The sequence below is a fragment of the Fonsecaea erecta genome, assembly GCF_001651985.1.
Source record: "Fonsecaea erecta strain CBS 125763 chromosome Unknown Scaff1, whole genome shotgun sequence".
NCBI classification, from domain to species: Eukaryota; Fungi; Ascomycota; class Eurotiomycetes; order Chaetothyriales; family Herpotrichiellaceae; genus Fonsecaea; species Fonsecaea erecta.
This window is the reverse complement of record NW_017387244.1, coordinates 3,243,935-3,265,159: the sequence shown is the minus strand read 5'-3', so window position 1 is coordinate 3,265,159 and position 21,225 is coordinate 3,243,935. Positions and strand designations below refer to the sequence as shown.

The 21,225-nt window shown below is 52.3% G+C and overlaps 4 protein-coding genes across 4 annotated transcripts; 1 reads left to right on the top strand and 3 right to left on the bottom strand.

The window, feature by feature from the left end:
• Positions 1–1,253: 1,253 nt before the first annotated feature.
• AYL99_01159 (hypothetical protein) lies at positions 1,254–2,921 on the bottom strand (the record flags this gene model as incomplete). The annotated part of the gene is made up of 1 exon (XM_018832675.1): positions 1,254–2,921. The coding sequence occupies one exon, from the start codon at positions 2,919–2,921 to the stop codon at positions 1,254–1,256; it is 1,668 nt and encodes a 555-aa protein (XP_018698554.1).
• Positions 2,922–10,622: 7,701 nt separating this feature from the next.
• AYL99_01158 (hypothetical protein) lies at positions 10,623–11,068 on the bottom strand (the record flags this gene model as incomplete). The annotated part of the gene is made up of 2 exons (XM_018832674.1): positions 10,623–10,721; positions 10,886–11,068. 2 exons carry the CDS (start codon positions 11,066–11,068, stop codon positions 10,623–10,625), a joined length of 282 nt encoding a protein of 93 aa, XP_018698553.1.
• Positions 11,069–12,966: 1,898 nt separating this feature from the next.
• Positions 12,967–14,319, bottom strand: AYL99_01157 (hypothetical protein; the record flags this gene model as incomplete). The annotated part of the gene is made up of 1 exon (XM_018832673.1): positions 12,967–14,319. One exon carries the CDS (start codon positions 14,317–14,319, stop codon positions 12,967–12,969), a length of 1,353 nt encoding a protein of 450 aa, XP_018698552.1.
• Positions 14,320–15,729: 1,410 nt separating this feature from the next.
• Positions 15,730–18,848, top strand: AYL99_01156 (hypothetical protein; the record flags this gene model as incomplete). The annotated part of the gene is made up of 2 exons (XM_018832672.1): positions 15,730–16,524; positions 16,590–18,848. The coding sequence occupies 2 exons, from the start codon at positions 15,730–15,732 to the stop codon at positions 18,846–18,848; spliced, it is 3,054 nt and encodes a 1,017-aa protein (XP_018698551.1).
• Positions 18,849–21,225: the final 2,377 nt, after the last annotated feature.

Genomic DNA, 21,225 nt, shown 5'->3' with positions numbered 1-21,225 from the left:
ACGAAGTAATGCCACTACTACATACAGACAGACAGACGACTTCGGTAACTTGTCCTCCCGTACCTGCACAAGTACTCGGTAGTGAGTAGTTAGGAGTGAGCGAATACCTCCCTACCTACTGTACGAGGTAGTGAGTGAGTGGTTGGTCCACCCCACCCCCCATGTAACATTCTCGCCCGCTCGGGTAGTATGTAGGTACAGTAGTATTTCGCGTCGCCCCTGGTAGTTACAAGGAGGTATGTACTTTCCATTCTATTCCACTCCAGAATACCACTCCTTTTTTGGGCTCAGGCGCTCCTTTTGCCTAAAAAGAAAAGGCAAGAAAGAGAAAAAAGGCAGATATTGTTTTCCTAAAGGGGACGGGCCCACATACACCAACACCCACACCCACACCCACACACACACATTCATACACCACATCCCGAGGTACATCTAGACTGGTAGGCAGAGGTGTTGTCATAGAGGGGGAAAGAGGAAGAGGAGGAACAGGACCAGGAAGAGAGACCACTTGACGGTGCTGGTGCCGGTGGAGGAGGTGCTGATGGTGGTGGTGGCCGTAAACAATGCTGCCTCCTCCGCGCCCGATTGACGTGTCTAGCATCGGGGCCAGCCTGGCAAAAGACACTCACATGAGCACACCACCATGCATAAGAGTGGACAAGCACACAGACAAGTCATCCGAGGACCCCGTGTCAGGCATGCCGCGGTGGCCAATCACAAGGTTCCTGGGAACAACAACCACCAAAACATGTTACTTGATATTATTATGTGCTGCACAGTGGCAACGAAAATATGGCTTTGATCTGATTGGATCTTCTGCTAATGGTACAACTTCAAGTCGCTTCTTTGTCTCCTCAGCAGCGATACTAGCCCGAGCTATCTGGTATCTTTGTGGTATAGTACAAGGTGGATGAATAGCAGAGCATTACCCATTGTTGAGCCAATACCTCTTTTCCCGTAGACGGCAAAGTCGAGGTTGATTGTATCTAGCTCTCCGTTCATTCAACATGAAAGTAAAAAATATGCTTGTCACTTTTGAGCCGCCTTCCGTAAAAAGAGTATGGTCCGAAATGCGCCTTTGTACATGGATGGGGCCAGGCCTCACCATCCTCGCCGTTTTCTGGACTCGCCAATCGTAAAGTTTGGTGTAAATGGTCGTAAAGCACATGAACAACATGATCCCGCTCAGAACGCAGATTGAAAGAAAAAAAGAGCACGAATATGAAAATTCAAAAAAAGGAGCAAGGCCGCCCCTACCAGCCTTTGGTGTGGTACTCCCAAGTGTTATCAAAGGTCCAGGCGTCGTCCTTGGAGTGGTCCACAACAACAGGGGCGAGAGGGTGCGGTTGACCTCCTGCTTGAGCAGCAGCAGAGGTGAGATTCGCCATTGACTGGGCGTTTCTACTCCGCTTGAGGAAAGCATTGACAGTTTGTGATTTCTGTTGTCTCTCCCAGAGGAGGTTCTTCCTCAGAGATTCGGTCAATTCGGTCGACAGCATATTACGTCTTGTCGTCCTTGGCGAATGAGCCACAGGTTTAGAGGCTGATTTAGGTGGCGGAATGGCGATGGGTGGCCGGTTCGACGTCTGCATCATCATGCCGTCCTCTTCCTCTGGCGAGTTTGCGAACGAGGGTCCTTGTGGCGGGGACGCTTGCCGAGATCGATGCAGTGCGGGTTGGGAATATGCGTGCGCGAGACCTGTTCGGCCCTTATTCAGGGCCAAGGTCAACATGGAGCGGCGAGATGGCAAGACACTGCGGCTGTCAACGCGGCGGAAAAGATGAGGCTCTTGAACCACTTTTCCATCGTCCGAGGTTGAATCTTCCCAGTCATCGCCATCTTCCTCGTCCTCGTCAATCGCAGATTCGATAACTTCGTCCGTGTCATCCTCCTCGTCACTGCTTGCGATGGCTCCCTCATCGTTTTCGGCATCCTCCTGTATTCTCCGCTCGGCAACGACGTCTCGGAAAGACGTCCTTTTAGGCGGCAAGTCACTCTTGCGCTCTGACAAGTTCTGCTTGCTCAAACTTTGGGAGAGTGAGCTTCTTTGCGGAGGGGCTCTGACAGACAGCACTCGCTGTTCAAACGAAGATTCATCATCCTCGGAAGAGCCTCCCAGGGTAAACATGGCGGTTGATTTCAGGGCACCTTTAGGGGGAGGGATGAATTTGGACGGGCCGGTCGGCGGCTTGACACTCGAACTTGTAGTTCGTGACCGGCACGAGGACGCCACCGGGGAAAATCCATGGACAATGGAACCACTTGGGATCAGTCCGTCTGAGGACACTGAAGTGTCGGAATCACGATGCTCACTTTGACGAGCTGTACTTAACGTTGCGGTCGTGGTGGCGGAAAGACATGAGTCGGTGGAATCCTGGAGGGTTTTCAGGACGGTTGGAGGCCGTGCTTCGGCCTCGTTTTCTTGTTTGTCTGAAGGCTGCTTCTCCAGGATGGGCCCTTTGGTAAATGGGCGGCTGGCCTCAAGTGAGGGAGATAGAGGACATAGATCGGTCTTTTCCTGGATCGAAGCGACAATCTTTTCTAACGTGATGGGACTCAAATGTCGAGACTTGGAGAGAGAACTTGCGCAGTCGTCCTGTGGAGGTGATCGAGACCTGGTCCGGCCGTGGGCAGGACTGCATCGTCCTTCACTGAGACTGTCATCTGACGACCAGGAATTTGAAAGGGAGGGCACTTGGCTCGCCCTCGGAGGAGACGAATCGATGGGTGTCACGCATAATGACTCTCGCGACCATATCCGCCAGCTCAAGTTTTCTAATCGAGGGCCCTCGTCCAACGTATCTGAGCATTTGGAGAACATAGACCACATCGCCATCAAACTGCAGGCGTTTGATGGATCAATGTAGTGCATCTTGCCCCTGTCCAGACATAGGACATGGGGTATTTTGCGCGGGGGCATGTTTCAGGAGAGGTTTCGTTGAGCGGACAGGTGAGAATGAAATCTATGAGACGCCAAACAACGGATTCTGGGGGAGAGGATCAAATAAAGAGGACGGCGCTGGCGCTGGCAGTTGGCAGAAGTTGCAGAACCGCAAACGGGGTGGGAATTTGGTGGGATCGGCTTGTGACGCAATGCGAGAGACCTCGGGCCGATTTTCAGAACGGACGTGTTCAGAGGACTGGACGCAACCGACGACGTGGACAGAGGGTGAGTTAAAGGGTCGGTGAGACGGATGTCGAGGTCGAACGGAGAGTAATAGTGTCGACGAGGATGAGTTGTGTGGGTGGTGTTGGGAGGGATGTCTGAAGTGTGTATGTGTGTGTGTGAGCGCGGTTAAGTTGGATGGTGAAGAAATGATGATGGGGCTTTGCGGATGGGGACGAGCGGTATAAGGACCACAAGTCCGGACGGGACCAGGTGTGCGACTTGCAGGGGGGGTGTTTGTCCACCTCGAGCAAGGAGCTGGACCAGGGCACAAGGCACGAAAAAAGCGAGCAGGGATGTGATGGGGGATGGGGTGGAGGTGGCAGAGGACCGGTGTTCGGGTCGGACTGACCAGGACAAGACCAGAGTTCGAGCAGGGCAGGAGGAGCCCTAGGTGAGAAAAGGTGACTGCAGATTTGTGGTCTTTAACTAGGTGGTTATTGGACGAGGGTGCAAAGTTCGAGACACGAGGGAAAAAAGTGGGAGAAAGCCTAGAAGGGGCAAGGGGAAGAGGGTTGGGAGGGCAAGGGCGTTCTGGCAGACCCAAGTTTTAGTGAATACACTAGAATCCGTCGGTATCAGATGTAATGACAGCAACCAGACCAGCCCCAAAGCCCGAGAAGGTGGTCGGAGAGTGCTCGGAGCTTGCTTGATGGATGTGATGGCTCCTTTGGGGCGCATTCCCCCCCCCAATGCTCCATAGTGACTAAGGGGCCGGCGGGTGACACCCACTCCCTTCGCCCTCGTAGGGCCCCTTTGGGCACCACCCACACAGCCCATCTGGTATCTTCTTGGGCCTCCGATCATTTACTTATCCCCTCCAACAACCCCTCTAGGCATCATGGTGCCTTAGGCCAGGCAGTAAAATCTCGTCCATCAGGAAACTCTCGTCGAGATACTGTCCACCAAATAACTCAAAAAGAAGTCGGAGATACATAGTACCTATTCCCTTTTCCCAAAACAATCTGGCCTGTTCATGACTAGTTGACATGTGAGACAGCAGGATAAATGTATTCGTGGGCCCGTTGCGAAAGGTCTCCAAAGCCGGGTCACATGCCAATAATAACATTTGCCCTGGTCCTATGGAGGAGTTGTTTTTTCGCCTCAGCCACGTCGCAAGGTACGCAAGTAACCCTCCGCCTCCTCGGCCCTACAGGCTCTGGTCAATGCTGGCGACTGGCTGAGTGGTACCGTATGATTTGGGACCAGCTTCGACATAGTTTCGCTAGGACTGTCAATGTGACTGACCAACATAATCACCTTGGAAAGTCTCAAAGCCATCAACCACCATAAAGGGAGATCCCAAAACTCGTCAAGCCAGCTGACTCGACTCGAACGAATGAAATGAGTGGCATTCAATCATCATAATGCGGCGATTGGCGGAGTTGGAGGTGAGGGTTGAATTCCGCCAGAAAGGTAATCTCTCCCAGCCACTGCAACTCCCGGGACACACCTGAAAGAGTCGAGGACTTAGGTCGAGTAAGCATTGTCACCTTCTTGAGCAGCCTCCCGCTTCCCCGTTGACGCTATCTGATGGGGGGCAACAGGTTCTCCATAAGCGCGGTCAAAGGTAAAGCCCATCAAGAGGGCAGGGGAAAAAACAAAGACGGTAAGTGGTCCGTCGACGAGTCAGCTGGACAGCAGGAGAGGAACATCCTTTTCGATCAGCACGTGGAACTGAAATCCATCCATGTCCGCCTCTTGGCCGCTTGCAAATCTTGCTTTGACATGTGCCCCAGTTACGCAGAGAAGATCACTTCCTGACGTGGGCGAGTTACCTCAACCCCCTTCTTCTTGTTCAACAATAATTGAATATGTCCGATGCTACAGGACTTGTCGCTGCCGGGCTTGGTGTGGGTGTATGGTCAGTGGCTACGAAAACAAATCCTTCAGACTATGTGTCCCAGGATGTTGGTGGAGGGAGGTGGGATCTTTGTCGCCCCGACACTTTGGCACCGATCTATCGAATCGTCCGAATGCAGTAACTCACCAGGAAACTATCGATCCCATTCCTACGCCCTGTTTTGATGCACGGACGTCTTCTGTGAGCGGGCATACCATTCCACCATCTGGATCTCTCTACCAGTCCTTCATATGCCTCTGCATGCAGTTGAACGCATTCAGGTCAAGCCCGCGTTTGCGTTGCAGCCTTCCCTTAAGCCACGCTGTAATGTGTCCCTGCACACTTGAGTTTCAAGTCTCGGCATTCGGTTAGGGCCCGACCTCCCATGCGTTTGTGGCTTAAGAGGCGTCCATTCCGTCGCATGGGCAAACCCCTCTGTATTTCGGGGCTTTTGCTGCACCTGTGGTTCAAAGAACGAATCTCCCTCGTCATTCGCCCGGCTCCCTTTTCCATTGAAGCTCTGGAAGCATTGCATTTGTATGCTCAATTCTTCTCGCAACTATCACGTCGCGATCACGCTCCCCTGGAACTGGTCACGCTACCAGGACTAACGGTCGGACACAATCGAGCGAGTGATCAGCCTCTGGAGACAAACCTCGACCTGGAATGGGAAGAGCAGCCTGTCGATTCAGCAAATCCTGACGCAGAAGCCTCCCTGGCAGCTACCCATCGCACGCTGGAGCTCCCCCGGACACCGGCTTTCACCCGGTTCAATAGTAGGTGGGACGCTCGGAACCGCACAACCGCAGACCGTTGTCCCGGAGCTGGCACCGACCAACGAATGAGCGCCGTCTTGTCGCTTCGGATGGCTCGAAACCATCCATCTCCTTGTTTAAGGTTCCTCTTCCTGGGTCCCCCTTCCCATGGGCTGATTGATTACGACTGACTAGGTAGGTACCCTCTGGCCGATGCGACCGATACAGCTGCTGGGCCGCCAACTGCTACTGAAGTCAGCTCGCCCCGGGCGGACCATCTCGTTTGCATATGCCGGGTATGGCGGGGAACACGGGCTCTCAAAGCCTGGGGGTTTCACTCAACGACTTGCAGAAGCAGGGGTGTGCGCAGGTAGTACCGAGTACATGCAGCCCGCCCACTCAGCCCCTCAATAATACTCGTCATGATTGGCATCTCGGAGATGCAACTGACGATCTGGTAGGCTGCTCGCTTCTCGCAGCCTCGCCATTCGTGCAACGACCTCGTATTGCGAGAGCACAGTCGTCACTTGCCAGCCTGCACACCACCAGACACTATTCTTTTTGGGCAAATACCCTCCTTGGGGTGGCGTTTCTTGGAAGTCAACTTTCATTCCTCCTTTATGTACACTTGTCCTACGAGTAGGTTACCCCATGCAGGACCCCTTTCGCAACCCTTGAGCAGCCTGGGCGCATGGTTAACACCCTTCCAATCTCAGTCTCTTGGGGGCATGCCTTTACCCTTCGCCACCAAATGCCCATATCTGTGAATTACCTCGCCACCACACATTGAACCTTCTTCTCCAAACGCTTGCTCCGAAGTTTTACATAGTTGGACAACCTTCCATCCGGATGTGCGCCCGATCGTCCAATCTCAGCACCAACCACTGGAGCTTCTGCCACAGATACAGCATCCGAAGTTTAGCAGCCTATAGCTTGGGAGGGCTTGTTGCTTCCAAGAAATACCTTGCATCCGGATCGGCGCATCCACACCCCAACGTCAAACCGAGTCGCGACAACAATGCAAGGGCTAAAGACCATTCGGGGTTTTCTGCTGTCACCGAGGAGAAATTTATCACTGCCTCCTTTGCCTGGTGACCAGATACAGAGCTCCTGCACTGTCACGAGCCTGAAGGGGAACCTTTTCTTCCCGTTGCACACAGCCCCTTCAATCTACATCAACGGCTGCAGTGTATAGGGGTTACTGAATGGGAATCTGAGAAATTCCTTTCCCCAGACCTTACAATCTGCTTTCACATGCCGCAAATTCAATTTTTCCCATGATTGATACACACCCGCTCTCTTGCTTGTGCTGGTAGATATGGGTCATTTGGCAGATTGGGTCTTTTGGCCGATGGCAATCCACATTTACTCAGCTAATGCTCGCCAGATCGTGTTTCCCGAGCTCCTCTCTGCCGCAGTGTAAACCATACCGCCGGGGACCGGGTCAGCCATCCGGGCCAGCTTTCCGGGCCCTATACGGTGAGAGAATGGGTTCTCCCATGCCGAGCAGGCCTATACCTAGCTCAATATCTGTTTGCTGGTGCATCGAAGTTTGGCTCTTCGCGTTTCCCCGGTGGTGCTAGCGAGCCTTGGTCATCTTGGGCGGGGGTAAATGTCAGTTTGCGATTTCTTTCATGTATTGTCGATACTGGTCACAGGAGGAAAGTCAAAGGAAAGGAAGAGGGAGGAAATGACCTGTGCTAATTCCATCTTTCTGAGACTCATTCAATCATGATGGGGTTGGCAGGGCAAGGCTAGGAAAGGTAGGATAGGCTAGGTCATGGGAGAGGCCGACGGCACTTCCCTCAAAGTCAACGAGCGGAGATATGTCAGAATTCTTGCATCATGCCCTTGCTGTCTACCTCTTTTCCCGTCTCTGTGGTAAGGTCTGTTTTCGACCGCCCAGTCCCGATCTGGGTACGCTCGCCCTCCCCTCCCCCTTGCACGACTTCGTGCGCTCCAGATTTGACAGATGCCATAGCATATCCCTTGGACAATATCCCTTCTCTGTCTAGTTAGATAGGTATGGAAGGAAAGGTGACTGACGCTCGAAAAAGAATATTTGGTCTCCCTTTGGCGCACTCCCTTCAGTCGCACACCCCCAAGACCTCACCGGTAGTTTTTCCTGATGTCATAAATACCTATGTTACATATGTCCTCGCCTCCTTGATTGTGTCCAAGCATGCATGCATGCATATGCCTGCATACGCCCGTATGCCGCATGTCGCACACCGCGCTTTATCGCATCGTGATCGATGAGATTGATGGCGATTCCCGGACTGTGTGTCGGTCTGCACCCACTTCCCATGTCTACATGCCTGCTTGCCTGCCGTGCTATAGCTGCTGTCTGATTCTTTCTCTCTCCCGTGGCTCCACTTTTGTAGGACGTATTATATTTCTTCTCGTTGGTTGTAGCAATATGCATACCTGCCAGTGTTAGATCCGATCAGCAACGAGGCGGTGAGGTGGTAGGTAGGTAGGTAGGTAGGTAGGTAGGTAATGGTGAGCGGACATCCATAACATGCTTTGCTTGCATGCGTGATGCACGCCCGTAACTCTTTTTTCCCTTCTCCTCAGCCTGGTCTTCGGCAATGTGCCCTTCTGTCCTCGTGATCCTTCATTCTTGTCGTCTCATGGCTTTGCATTTGCATCTGGACCGCTATGTCCTTTTCTGGTGTGCTTTCCCGGCGTATCTGATAGGATTACGATTGCGATATAGACTAGGAAGAGATCCTGTACTCTGACTGGAAATGAGCTGGGTATCTAGTTAGGTGGGTACACATGTATGTATATATGCCCAACCCTCCCCTCTGGATGTGCAAGACATCGGGCGACGAATCGGGATAGGAATGGGATCTTCTTGCCCTCATATCTGATAAGGGCGGGTAGACGCATCTCCCAGCGATCAGCAAAAAGCAGAACCAAAGGATGTGATATCTCGCTCTAGGACAGAGGTAAGGGCTGAAAGGACGTCAGGATATCCTCACGGGTCCCTTCTGGTATTCACGCCCTTCTTTTGTCGCGAGGGTCGACGCCAGTTCTATAATATCAAGCTCCCTGGGATAAGGTTATGCTTGCCTTGCGACCCAACCGCAGCAAACGACACGAACCAAGAAACAAACCACGGCACCACATGCCCACGTGTCACCCCACAGCGAGTGAGTGACAAACCAAAGTGAAAAAGGAGGGAAACGAAGGATATATTGCGAGCAATCGCTCAAATCCTTTCAACAATTCAAGTCAAGTCAAGTCAAGTCAATGCAAAGCCCAGCTGGTGTGGTGTAGTTGGTTCAGCATACTTCGATTTCATGCCGGGTTGGGCTGGTTTTCCCCGAGTCAACGACTAACAAGCAACGAACAGGAGCCAGAACCCACAACGGTACAATGTTCGAAGAGACCCTGGTTCAAATCCAGGCACCGGCGTAAAAGATTGATTGTGGCCTTTCCCTCTTTTTTGGAATGGTTATTCGAATTTTTGTTCGGGAGGAAGACAAACAGCCAGCCAGCCTGGCGGGGGTGTCGGAATTGGTTGTGCGAGAGGTGGGTGTGTTAGTTAGTCAGTGTTTGAGGAAAAGAGTGGTTCGTTGCTTGATTAGTTGAGATGAGGTATACTTCTCCATGGTTCGTCCGTTCTTTCACTGTCTGAAAATTCTTCTTCACTCAAAGTCTTGCAAGGTCAGTGGCTCCCCCGAGCTCCAGGGTACCGACGGTGTGGTTCTTGCAGAAACAGTGGACTACTAGTCTCTCCTCCTGGATGACCTCGCTTTCCGGGCAGCGGCACATCGTATCAACCACGAGGAGTGTAAAGCCATTGTTTCTTTGCTTGTGTAGGAAATAGTTGACTGAAGGACTTGTTTATCTGTCTGTTCTTTTGTGCACAGAGAGCGGGAAGCTTGCGTGGTGTTTTTGCAGGGGTGTCGATGACGACCCTCAAGTCTCATAGGTGGCATAGGCACGTTAAATTACGTCAAAGTTCCCAAATGCAGTGAGGAATGTATTCCAGGCTCATTAGAAACTTCTTGTTGGATGTGTGATACAGTGCAATGATGGGGAGAGCGTCAGAAGACAGGGATGTATGTATGTAGTTGAAGAGACAAATTTGGAGTTAACCTGATTGGGATAAAAATTCGATACATTGCACTTCGTCGTTGCAACAGCAATAACTCTTCTCCAATCACGACATCTTGTGTCTTAACAGTTATAAGTGGAACAGCGAGATCTCTTCCTTTCTTCTCTACGGCTCGATAAGTGTTGCAGATAAAGCTACACACAGTGTTCCACCCATTCTTGCCACGGCGAGTTAGTGAGTCAGTCAATGGTCCTACGTGGTTGCTCGATCCCTTTGCCTGGTATATTGTCCTGGCCGGAGCGTAACAAGGATATGGATGATTGCAGTGAGGGTGTTACGGAAGCCACTGATCTAAGGGATGGGGTTAATAGAGATCACCTTGGGGTGCGGGTGTTCCTATAGCACTTAGATTACAAGTTACCCTACAATTGTGTGATGTTAGCTGATTCTCCTCTCTAGGACGGCAGTGAAGAGGGACGCGGGTGGCCAGGCGACATGATACGTCCCCCTCGTTCACTAGAAGGTTTTATGCTATGTCCCGTTTTCATTTCTTATACGTGCCGTGAACGCTCCCAACCCAATCCGACCTCGGTGAATTCTATCTATCTCATAAATCTCTTGGACAACTCTCCACACCTTGCTGCAACATGGTATTCTGACGACCTCAGAATAGGCGGTAACAGACCAAGCTGCCTTGTCTTCTGAAGTCGCATCGGACACAGTCGCTCAAAGAAGGTTGCGGCAAGCTCTGCTATCATCCTTGTTCTCGGTATTGGACCTCCTACTCCTTACCCTTTATTGGTCATCCTCGCTGTCATTGTCAGTAGACAGCACATCGAAGGGATTTGGACGAATTTGGCGAAGTTGAAGTCAGCTCTTTCAGTAGACTAGCACGCGGTAACGCGTCAGCCAGAGTATTCTAGGAATTTACACGAGGACGTTAGCGACATCGGCCGTACGGGGACGGTAGTTGTTGGCAGGACCTACGCTGCAGACCATAGTTCGGGTCCCTCGCAACGGCGAGATTGAACTCTTACCGATTAGCCCTTACAGTCCGCGCTTTCTTATTCAATGCTTGGCTCATGTTTGCCGTGGAATTTCTGCGCCGTTCCCCGTCTCGTCGCTCGTAGTGTTGTAAGAGCAACGCCGTGCTTTCACCCGACAGCTGCCCAACATTCTCGATGACGTGCGTTGTCTGAAACGTTTTGGGAGCTGTAAACTTGACGACAGACATTGGAGCGAGCAGGACACTGCGGGGCTATATTTCCTCCGTCTCTAGAACCGGCAACTCTGAGTTCTGGCATTAGAAGTTGTCTGTTCGATGGTCGCGGATCGACATGAAGTATTTCCTCTCATGCTTCGAGACGGGTGCTAGATCTCTTCCGGACTTCGTGGATACAGGCACTGCAACGTAGTGAGACATCCAAACCTGGACGATAACAAAAAAAAGATGTTTGTAACTTGTCGTTCTGGAAGCATGGGAGTCCACTCTGGCTGTGATATGTGGAGCGCGGCGGTTGGGCCAGCTAGCAGCAGATTCCACGGTCTCATCCACGTGAAGTCCGCGCATGAACGGTCCCGGGTGCGAGTTCCAGGCTCAAATAGATCCGATATCTCCTGCTGAAATTAGCCGGATCCAGGGAACACGCGGGGGACGAAGAGCGTGAAGGATCGGAAGGTGCCTGGGATGTATCGAGTCATCGAACTGAGATCGTGGCATTAAGGATAGGGAGTCTGCTCCTGTGGCTTCGAAACCTTGGCAACCTAAGAACGAGGGTGGGTTGATGGTTGGGGCGTCGTGGATCTCTGAGCCCATGAAATGGACCAAGTCAAGGGGACAGGCGAGACTGTTCTCAGGAGCTGGTCCCAAATGTTTTCCCCACCGTGCCGAGCCCTTCCTTCCCTGACCATTGCCAGATTAGCTGATTTTGTTGGATTTCGGGCCGCAGTGTTCAGTCATCTCTCCGTTGACTGGGCTCACCTATAAGTGACTGGAGGGTGATGATAAGGTTGAAGCAACCGAGTAGGCCTTGAGGGTGTTCTGGCTTTCGTAGACGCAATGAACTTTCATGGCAAGGACAAAGTGAGGACCCGGAAGCAAAAGTTTTCTATATAGATTCGGGGCACTCTGTAAAGCCAAAATTTGCTGCCTCCTCAACTTGCCTCAGGCGCTCAGAATGCCAGTGTGTCGGAAACAAAGACGACTGCCAAAGGCCGACCATGCCGAGCCTTGTGCAGTGTAGTCACAAGCAAGATCCTTCCCTGCCATGTTGCTCACTGGGCCAGAAGCTCCTCTGCCCAGCAAAATGTTAGAGCTCATGAGGAAGGCAGTCCTTGCGTTTCATGTCCAAGCACGCTTTGTGCTCCACGAGGCTGTGCTCCTGCAAGACACATGAGCTCCTAGAGCGGCAAGATCAGCAGGTGATATGCCAACAGCCTTTGCTAGCGCCATCAGCGCTCTGTTTGATGCCAACTGATGGAATGCCCGGGAAGAATCACCGGGGAGACTCATCGAGCGGTTGGATATAGCGCCACGTCATTCTCTTTCCGTCCACAGTATCTAACCCAAACAGTCCGTTGTAGCTCGCATCTTTCTCCGCAGTCCATCTCTATAAGGCAACAATTGAGGCAGGACGTTTCTGATCGTTGATCCCATTCCAGACGAGGAAATTCTCCTACCTTTGCAGGCAAGAGTCTGAGTTTTGTGAACCGACAAACCTGGATGTTATATCCGGGATCAACCATACTCCATACGCTCCCGGTATTTGATGGCATGTGGTCCATCTTCCGGTTGTTTCTGTGGCAAAGTGCAGAGTGGGATGTATAGTGGATGAATATATGAGATAAGAATACATGGGTGCCCGACAGAAGGAAGCAAAGAAAGGGGAAGGTCGAGTTCTGCTTCAATCTTGTGGCCAGAGGATGGTCTGCTTCGTGCTTTGAGAGTTATAGATGACTTGCCCGGAGACAGCTTGCCTGCCGGAATATACTTCTAATTTGTCGGACTGGCCCTTCTTGCTGGAATGTCTCTCATTCTGTCTCTGATTGTGGCAACTAGCGGAAGTCACCATTGACCGATGATACCGGTTCAATGCTGGCCGCAATAGCTGTTTCCCCAGTTGTCGCTTTTCGTTACCAGCCTCGCCACCTTATCCAGATATCAACAATCTTGTCGGGGGTGGCTGTATCTGTATCGACGACGAAATACCAACTGAACATTGCCAAGGTGATGCACGCATGATTAGGCCAAACTCGCAGCTTTTGTCCATACTGCAAAGGAAGCTGTCGGTTTTCTACACTGCTGTCTTCAAAAGCCAAGATGCCATGCTCCTGACTGATGCGGCTGACAATGATCCGATCTTTCTTTGACGTGCCATAGTCGCCTGGCATGTTCCACGGACTTACAACACCCCACCCAGAGTAGTCCTTACAGGGCTCTCTTGCAAGTGCCAAAGCACCAGCAGAGATCAGTGCCTCGGGCTGTTTAGTTCGATGCGGGTACAAGGAGCAGACTTCGGCGAGCACAGATACTGCGATGGTATCATGAGGATCTGAGGTAAAGCTGCGGCTGCTGGCTGCCACTTGCTGGACATCAAAGATCGGGTAGACGCCGGCATGGATTTCAAGCTCGAGATTGGCTTTGGTCAATTCGAGGGTGTCCCTGAGGGCATTAGCTGAAGGGGTAGAACTGGCAGTGGCAGGCAGAATGTTCTGTATGGAGAGGGCAGTGGGAGACGCTCCAACCGACACGAGCAGCGGCGTCTGTCGGTCTCGCTTGAAGTGTCGCGAAGCTTGCCGGCAGACATCAATTTCGACTTTGAGCATGTCCATAGCATCGTCCGGGGACGAACCACCGTAGCTGAGACTGTTATGTGAGTAGAATCCAAGCAACCGCAGGTGGCCTTGCTGCTCGCTGATGCTAATTTCTTGTACCAAGTCCATCATATCTTTCGAGTCTGGACCCAAACCAGCCCTGTGGTAGCCAGAATCTGTCTTGATGAAGATCAGGGCGGGAAATCCTGCCTTTTCTTTAAATGTTGGCAAGCATTTCAACTGCTCTGGGTGATCGATCATGAGGGTGATAGACCCGTCACCCAGCTGCTGGCCTACAGCAGCAAGCCGGTTTACGTGTGAGGGACCCAAAGGGACGCCATATAAGATGTTGACCTTTGCATTCCGACTTTTATATTCCATCAGAAGGGGGATCAACTGCTCGGCTTCGATAACGGTCGACACAATCAACCTCACGTCAATGCAACCCTCGCCGACCTGAAGCCTCGTAATCTCTGTTGTTTTGTGAGTCTTCACGTGAGCTCTGAAACTGAAACCCAGCTCTTTGACGGCATTCAGCATGGAAGTGCAGTTTGCCTTTATCTTTGCCACGTCTATCACCGCAGCCGGGACAGGTACATCGTGCAGAGATTGATTTTGGTATGCCTGGAGGAGGGCGTCTCTTGGCGAGAGTGGAAAGGCCGCTGTCGACATCCTGTGATTTGATAACGTGTTGGCACCTTCGATAGCGGTAGGACGATGTTAAGCAGTCGCAGCGTCAATACCTGAGCCAGTGATAAAGGGCTATAAGTTTGGGAGGTGTGCTACGCGGACTGTTGGCAGGTGGTGTATCGTACTATCTCCCCAACGCGGTTTGGATCTTTTTTTGGTGACTTAGTGATAAAGCAGCAGGCTTCTTTCAAGGACCACCCGTGCAACTCGGAGCGGGGGCGGACCGGGGTCCCAGGGAAAAGATATGAATCAGGAGCAGGATGGAGTCAAGCAGATGCTCCTGTCCACTCCGCTGTTTCTCTCCTGACACGGTCTTCTAGATAGAGTCAATGCTGAGCCAGAGGTCTCGAGAAGCCCGTCAACTTGTGCATGGAAGTACGTACTCTGTCTCTTTCGTCCCAATCGTTTGCTCAAGGACGCCATGGTCGTTGTTGTCCGTCACTCAAAATAAGGCGCCGGGGAGATGGACGTCGGCGGTGTCGGTGGGTTGGGCAATTTTGATGAGCTATTCCTTAGCCCTGAGTCGGGAAATTTCCTGGGGCCTATCGCGGGAGAGGCCGAAATGCACACTTCGTTTCACCATCTGCAACGCCCACAACGGGCCTGGCCAATCCCACCTGGTCCACCGTTGACTCCTATGACTCCCCTTCTTCCATTCGGCTGCATCTCAAGCACGACGCGACGTCTCACGCTGCTTTCAACGGGCTGAAACGATGGGAGCCTGGTCAAGACTCGCCCCAATGGCGCACCAGGCCTCGAAAACCACGGCCACAGGCGAGATACCCTGGACCTTTCCGTGGGTGGCTTGATATGGATCTGCACTTGTTGCTTACCTCCATGGACGAGAAATGCCCATCCTCCTCCTTTCGCCTGCGTGGGCACAGGTCGATTCTGCAGTAACTTCTGTTCTCTCCTCATCCAAGCCATCCTCAGACTGGTTTTCCTAGGTCCTTACCGTTGTCTACTCTCCTTCGAATGCGTGAGCCACCTCAAACCAGCGAATCCGGACGCTCGAATCGAGACACTGGACTTTCTATGACCTGCCATTGACCCCCTCTCTACGCGTTTGCACTCGGTTTCCGTCTACCCTCCCCGTGGTCTACCGTCATTACACAACAGCTGGGACGTGTGGGAGAACTCAAGTTGCACGGCCTGGTGGTTAACTCTCGACTCACTGTCCGTCTGAATATCCGCCCGCAGGTGCTTGAATAGAAGGCCGCAGAAGAAGATCGTCGGGATCGAAGTACATGGGGTCCGGGGTCAAAAGGCTGTGTTCTATGAACATGTATTCGTGTGGGCGCAAGGTGCTCGTGAATAATAGCGACTATTGCTTCCATTGATTGACATCTGTCTCGACCTGTCTCGACCTGTGTCGCACTGTCTGCTCGCGCAATGTCGATAGACAAGGGCAGCAATGCAGGGCAGGCCTTTGTCCGTCCGCCCGCGCATCCGGTGCCGCAATTGCAACAGCCTTTCGAGGAGTCGATGCTGGAATCAATAACTGATCAGACGCCAGAAGACGTCCCTTCGGATGCTATGACACGAAGGACAATTCTTCTCGAGGCGCCGACTTATCAACGGGTTATTGCGGGGAGGTGGAAGCAGAAACCGGGAGAGAAATATCATCCATTGTGGAAACTCGTGGCGCAACTAACCTTTGGAATGCATCTTTTATCACAAAACATGGCCATTTCGGAAGAGGAGGTTATGAGAATCTTGCAGTCTCATGTCGACGACATCGATGCCTTCCTGGAACGGACCACAGAGGACTTCGATCTTGCCCAAAGCGATATCCATGAGCGGATCCGGTGTCTCAAACTCCCACTTGCACACGGAGAAGTATTTGATCGAATGCTGGAGGATCGTTCATTTCGCGCTTCTATTCTCGATGGGAACGAAAAGATTGACCATGTCATGAGCCGGACCAAGAAGGCGGCAAAGGATGCACTGAAGGACGTCCAGAAGGGATTCGACGCGACCAACGTGATGGAAAAATACCTGACTAAATTGAACTCAACATGGAAGAGAGATTCTCCCGAACATGAAGCTGTTTTGGTCGCTATGCTGGGGAACGTCGAAGGATGGCGCAGAGCCTTTCTGGAGTTACATCTACAGGGGAACAAGCTGGCTGGATCTCTGAAGAAGCTCGCGGAGGTGGTTGCTGAGATGCAGCAGCGAGCTGCTGCGGTCAGCAGAAATCTTGTGGTTTGACTGTCCTTGCCCTCCCATTGATTGTTTTCTTACCGTTGCAGGCTAGAGCTCAAAAGACGAAACACATTACTTCCCAGGATGCTGGTCGTGCCCTTTCTCAGTTAGGGTCCATCGCCGAACACAAGCCGCTACCGAGTGAACCAGGTCGCCAGCACTCGACCAGGAATTCATCTCGGAGCACCCAACTTACCAGCTTCTCCAGTCGACCCAATAGCGGCCAGAAGTCAAGCCAAGGATTGACTTCACAGTCACAATCTCCAGGACACAGAAGACCAGGCAACGATGGAATTCCTGGGCAGTCACTTTCCTCCGAGGCGTTGGCGCACGAGGGGCCGCAGTACGCTGCAGACCGAATGCACAGTCTGGGGGGATTGCTCATCCAACACGGTGAGGAGCAGCTCGTTGAGCTCCCGGCCGATGTTCCTGAAGATGTACTTCGACAAGCGCCAGTATCGATCAAGAACCGATTGAGCATGACACTTGGGCTAAAGCCAAAGGACACTGCGAGTCACCGCATATCCAGTGTCTACTACCCGAGAGCGCTGGGTGATCTTTTGAAGTCTCCTGCGATTTCGTCTCTGCTACTCACGCCGCAGACTGGAAAGTCAAAAGGCACTCCTGTGCAGGCTATGATATCGCCCGTCATGTCGGAGGGAGAAGCCGGCTTCTTCCTCTCCCACGAACAAAGTCCTTCGATTGGGGTTTTCAATCCAGATTACAGGAGGGACACCGACTCTGCCAACGCGTCTCAAACCGCTGTTCAGGCATCGGCTCGCGCATCCATAGTGGAACCATCCAGGCCAGTAACCCGTCGGTCATCAACCCCTAACCCGGCGTTCACGTCGCACCCTGCTGTGATGGCCATGGCATCTCCTCCGGTTGAGCTTCCTGCCCCGGTTAAGCCAGCGGTAAGAGAGGAGCGGTCAAACTCTTCCGCATCGAGAAAAACCTGTCAATTGTCAAGCCTAGGCGAACCTGGACCGGAGTTGAACGAAGGTGAAATGACCAGGTCGACCTCGGGGTCGGTATTGGACACGAGAATTCTCATCGACACATCAACTATTACCGTCGCTGTCGTGCCAGCTTCCGCCGAGGAAGAGACATTCGCAGCCGCACAGCTAAAGGCTGAAGACAACGTGCAGAGTCAGCTCAACAGCCAACCGGAGACGAAGAAAAGCACAGAAAACGCCCCAGAAGAAGTAATTTCAGCAACTTTGCAGCCATATATGACAGCGACAGCGCTCCCGCCAACTAGGGAAATCGGACACGCCGATGACAGCAAAAATTCACGGGTTCCCGCTGAAGCGCTTACCGATCTCAAGGGCGAAGTCACAGCGAAAACAAATTCAGACGACACTTCAAGTAATACGCTTGCTCGGGAAATCGACAATTTGACACAGAAGACAGAATTTATTGCCGAGTTAGAGGCCGTCGTTCCCATACCTCTTCAGCCCAAACCGAAGGAAGCATTTGGACCGGTAGAGCTGGAGGCCCCTCACCAAACTTTCAAGCTACCTCCCAGACCAGCTGCAGTTGCCCACAATTTAGAGAAAGAAGTTCCCCGCGACAGCAAAAGCTTGCCCGACGATTTTGTCAAGCTGCCAAGTGAGCTTACAATCAGACCTGGCCTGAAGCCCAAGGATTTTGGCGATTCCAGAAAGCCAGAGCCGATCCGCCCTCTGAGGTTGAAGCTCGCTAAGAAAGATGGCAAGATTGTTCCCGTGCAAGTCCCCAGCCCAGGCGGGAGCTCGAACCCGTCGGTAGGCAGTGCTGGCCCCAAGCTCAAAATAGATGTGGTTGCAGATATCATCGACAGACTCTCGTATACACCGCCAGGTTCACCTATTCACGATAGATCAGCTTCGAGCGTCTCTTCAAATTCGGCACAACGCTGGTCACATCGATCATCGCGTTCGCTAGGACCCCCTGAGCAGGCCCCTGCACCACCTGCTCCGGGAGGTCGACCCATGGTGGAACCTGATTTCGCCTCTGCGGGACAATTCGATGGTGAACGCAGGCAGAAGAAAAAGAAGAAGAAGAAAAGCAGCAACGCTGGAAGGGAAAGCAAGAGTGGGTGGAAAAGTCTGTTCCGGGGAAGTATTGCGGACAGTAGCAGTGCTGGGGGCGCAAAGAGTTCAGAAGGGGGTTCCATAACCACGACGACGACGGCAACAACAACCGCAAATGCCTCTGCAGTAACATCGGGAGCAGGCTCAGAGGCAGCTCCTGCCCCAGTCGCGGATATGATGACGACGTCTGGCAAAGACGTACTCTGGTTCAAGGGCGATACGAAGAAATGACCTGTGTATCCTGTGCCGAAGTCTTTGGCAAAGGCGGAGTTGAATATCGACGATGTCTTCAGTCGCCGGGCCACGGGTCAGCAATCCATGCATGCTCAGCGGGTGGGCGTTGTGCCTATAAGATGATAAATCCTCTTAATCTAATTTTATGGTTATTCTCAAAATCTTGCTGCGATTGCTGTGCAACAAGGGCTGACGGAAGGTTTGGTGCGCCGAGAAGTCCAAGACTCTAGACGTTGGGATGATGTCGCCAGTAAGAGAAGGACGATCCGTCACGCGATTCAATGGCTCTCATTTGCTCATACCGAGAGTTTGTGGTGGTCGGCTGGTGCACTGAGGAACTCCGATTAGTGGTAAGGCAGTTTCTGAGCCAAACGAAGATCAGAGCAAGGCATGTCAACTGCCGAGACTAACAATAGCCAAATGGTATTTTGACTCGATCCCGTCCTGCAAATATTCTGGACTTCAGGCCTCTGACTGAGCATAGAAGTCCTGAAGAGAGATGTGAAAGCTGTCTGAAACTGAACTCGACTGCCATCAACAACCGTGTCTGTCTCTCGGCGTTATCTTGCAATAGACGCGATTGGGGCAGGAGACGGACACGACATGAACATGAGGCACCTCGCTTGCTTCCCGAGCGCCTCTAGCCCGCACACTTACGGACGGACTTCTCACATTGCTCCCGTCACACTCGTTTCTATGAAGTCCCGAAATATCACAGAGACACATGGAGCAGGGGTTTCTTATCGTGGCTGACGACCAGCTACCAGACGTGGCAACCCTTTTGCATGGGCTGGAAGGGATGGACGGGAGAGAAGCACCTTCTGCAATTAATGCCTGGGAAACGCACTAAGAAGGACTCTGAGAAAGCCTTTTTCACACTTCTCGACAGCGAAGCTATGAAGGACCAACCTCGCTTCCATCTCCAGTCAAGCATGGCGCGCCTTTAGCCGAGATGACAGCTTTTCGCCTGTCCAAGTCACTCGAAAGGTTCGCCTGACCCTTGACCAGTTGTGAGTGTGTACCAGTTTCTGCGCCTATATGAACCGAGCCTGACTATTCCCCTGCAACTGCGGTACGAGAGGAGCTACGCTATCAACAAACCAGATCGATTCCAATGGCCACAAGTCCTGGGTCGCCAAACCAGGTCCCGCGAGAACCTGCCTGATACACCAGACCCAGGAGTCGCAAACCCTGAGTTTCGTTGTTCGACTGGCCCACATGGACATTTTGGGTTCAAGAGCTTCGACCATATGGTATTGCATCCCTGCATGTGCACGGTCTGGAAGTTTGGCTCATGCATCTTATCATGAAAAGCGAGACTCGCTCGGGTAAGTCTCATCTAGCAGAGGTGGGCGGCAACTGACCTAATTGGAGTTCTCGATCGATGGAGGCATGTATCTGTCTGTACGAAGTATACCCCTGCTTATCATTTCAGCCTTGGAGCCAAGGACGAGCCCGTGGCTAGAGCACGCTACTGCGACCAGAACGGGATGCTGTACAAGCCAACATCAAGATCCGCCAATCGCGCAGAGTCTGATATCGCCCTGCAGACCGAAACAAGTGCTTCCATGGAGAAAGGTAGGTCAGCTGCCTCGGACAACGGAGAGAGAAGTATTTTCCTGTTGCTAGGTCGCTGGGGCTCGAAACCTGAGGATCCAATGACCAGCCATGTTGGGTCTGCTATATCTGCTCGGGAGCCTTGACATGCTGTGCACGGCATCTTTGCTCCGATGGATGGATCTCTGAATGGAGACGACAGTGTTTCGTGGCGTGAAAAACACTTGGGGGCTAGCTATGTCGAATGAGCCGCAGATCTTTTCTCCTGGCGCAACCAATCATCTCGAACAATGATAGGCCCGCGGGTCTTATGGGATCAGTTTAAGCATACCTATGACCTTCCTCGGGCATTGGCAAAGCCTAAAGGCATGGTAACAAGCAGATTGAGGTGGCAGGAAGGGAAGGTGTAGGAGGAGATACCCGATGACGGTCTCTCTTGACCAATCACCGAGGCTGGTTTTCTTGATAAGATGGCTTTTCTATTTTTCAAACGGCTTGTCACTCTCCCAACAAGCCACCCACCACATTTGTCACTGCCAGCGGGTGATCTGCCTCAGACTCCACTACGTATCTTCCTCCCGTCCATGTTGTCCTTATCAGTGTTTCCAGTTAGCCAACGGGGGCCGGTGTCTAGGACCCGCAATTGGCGTCAGAATGCAGGTCAACTCTACCAACACCTCCACGCCAAACATTCCCCCAGGTTTCTCGCTTGGTTGGAGAGAAGATCGAAGACAGCATGCCTGTCGTGCCTCATGCCGTTATCGGGCCAGCAAGGGCAGGAAAATTTTTCAGCTCCAGCCATCGCGTGCTCCTGTCT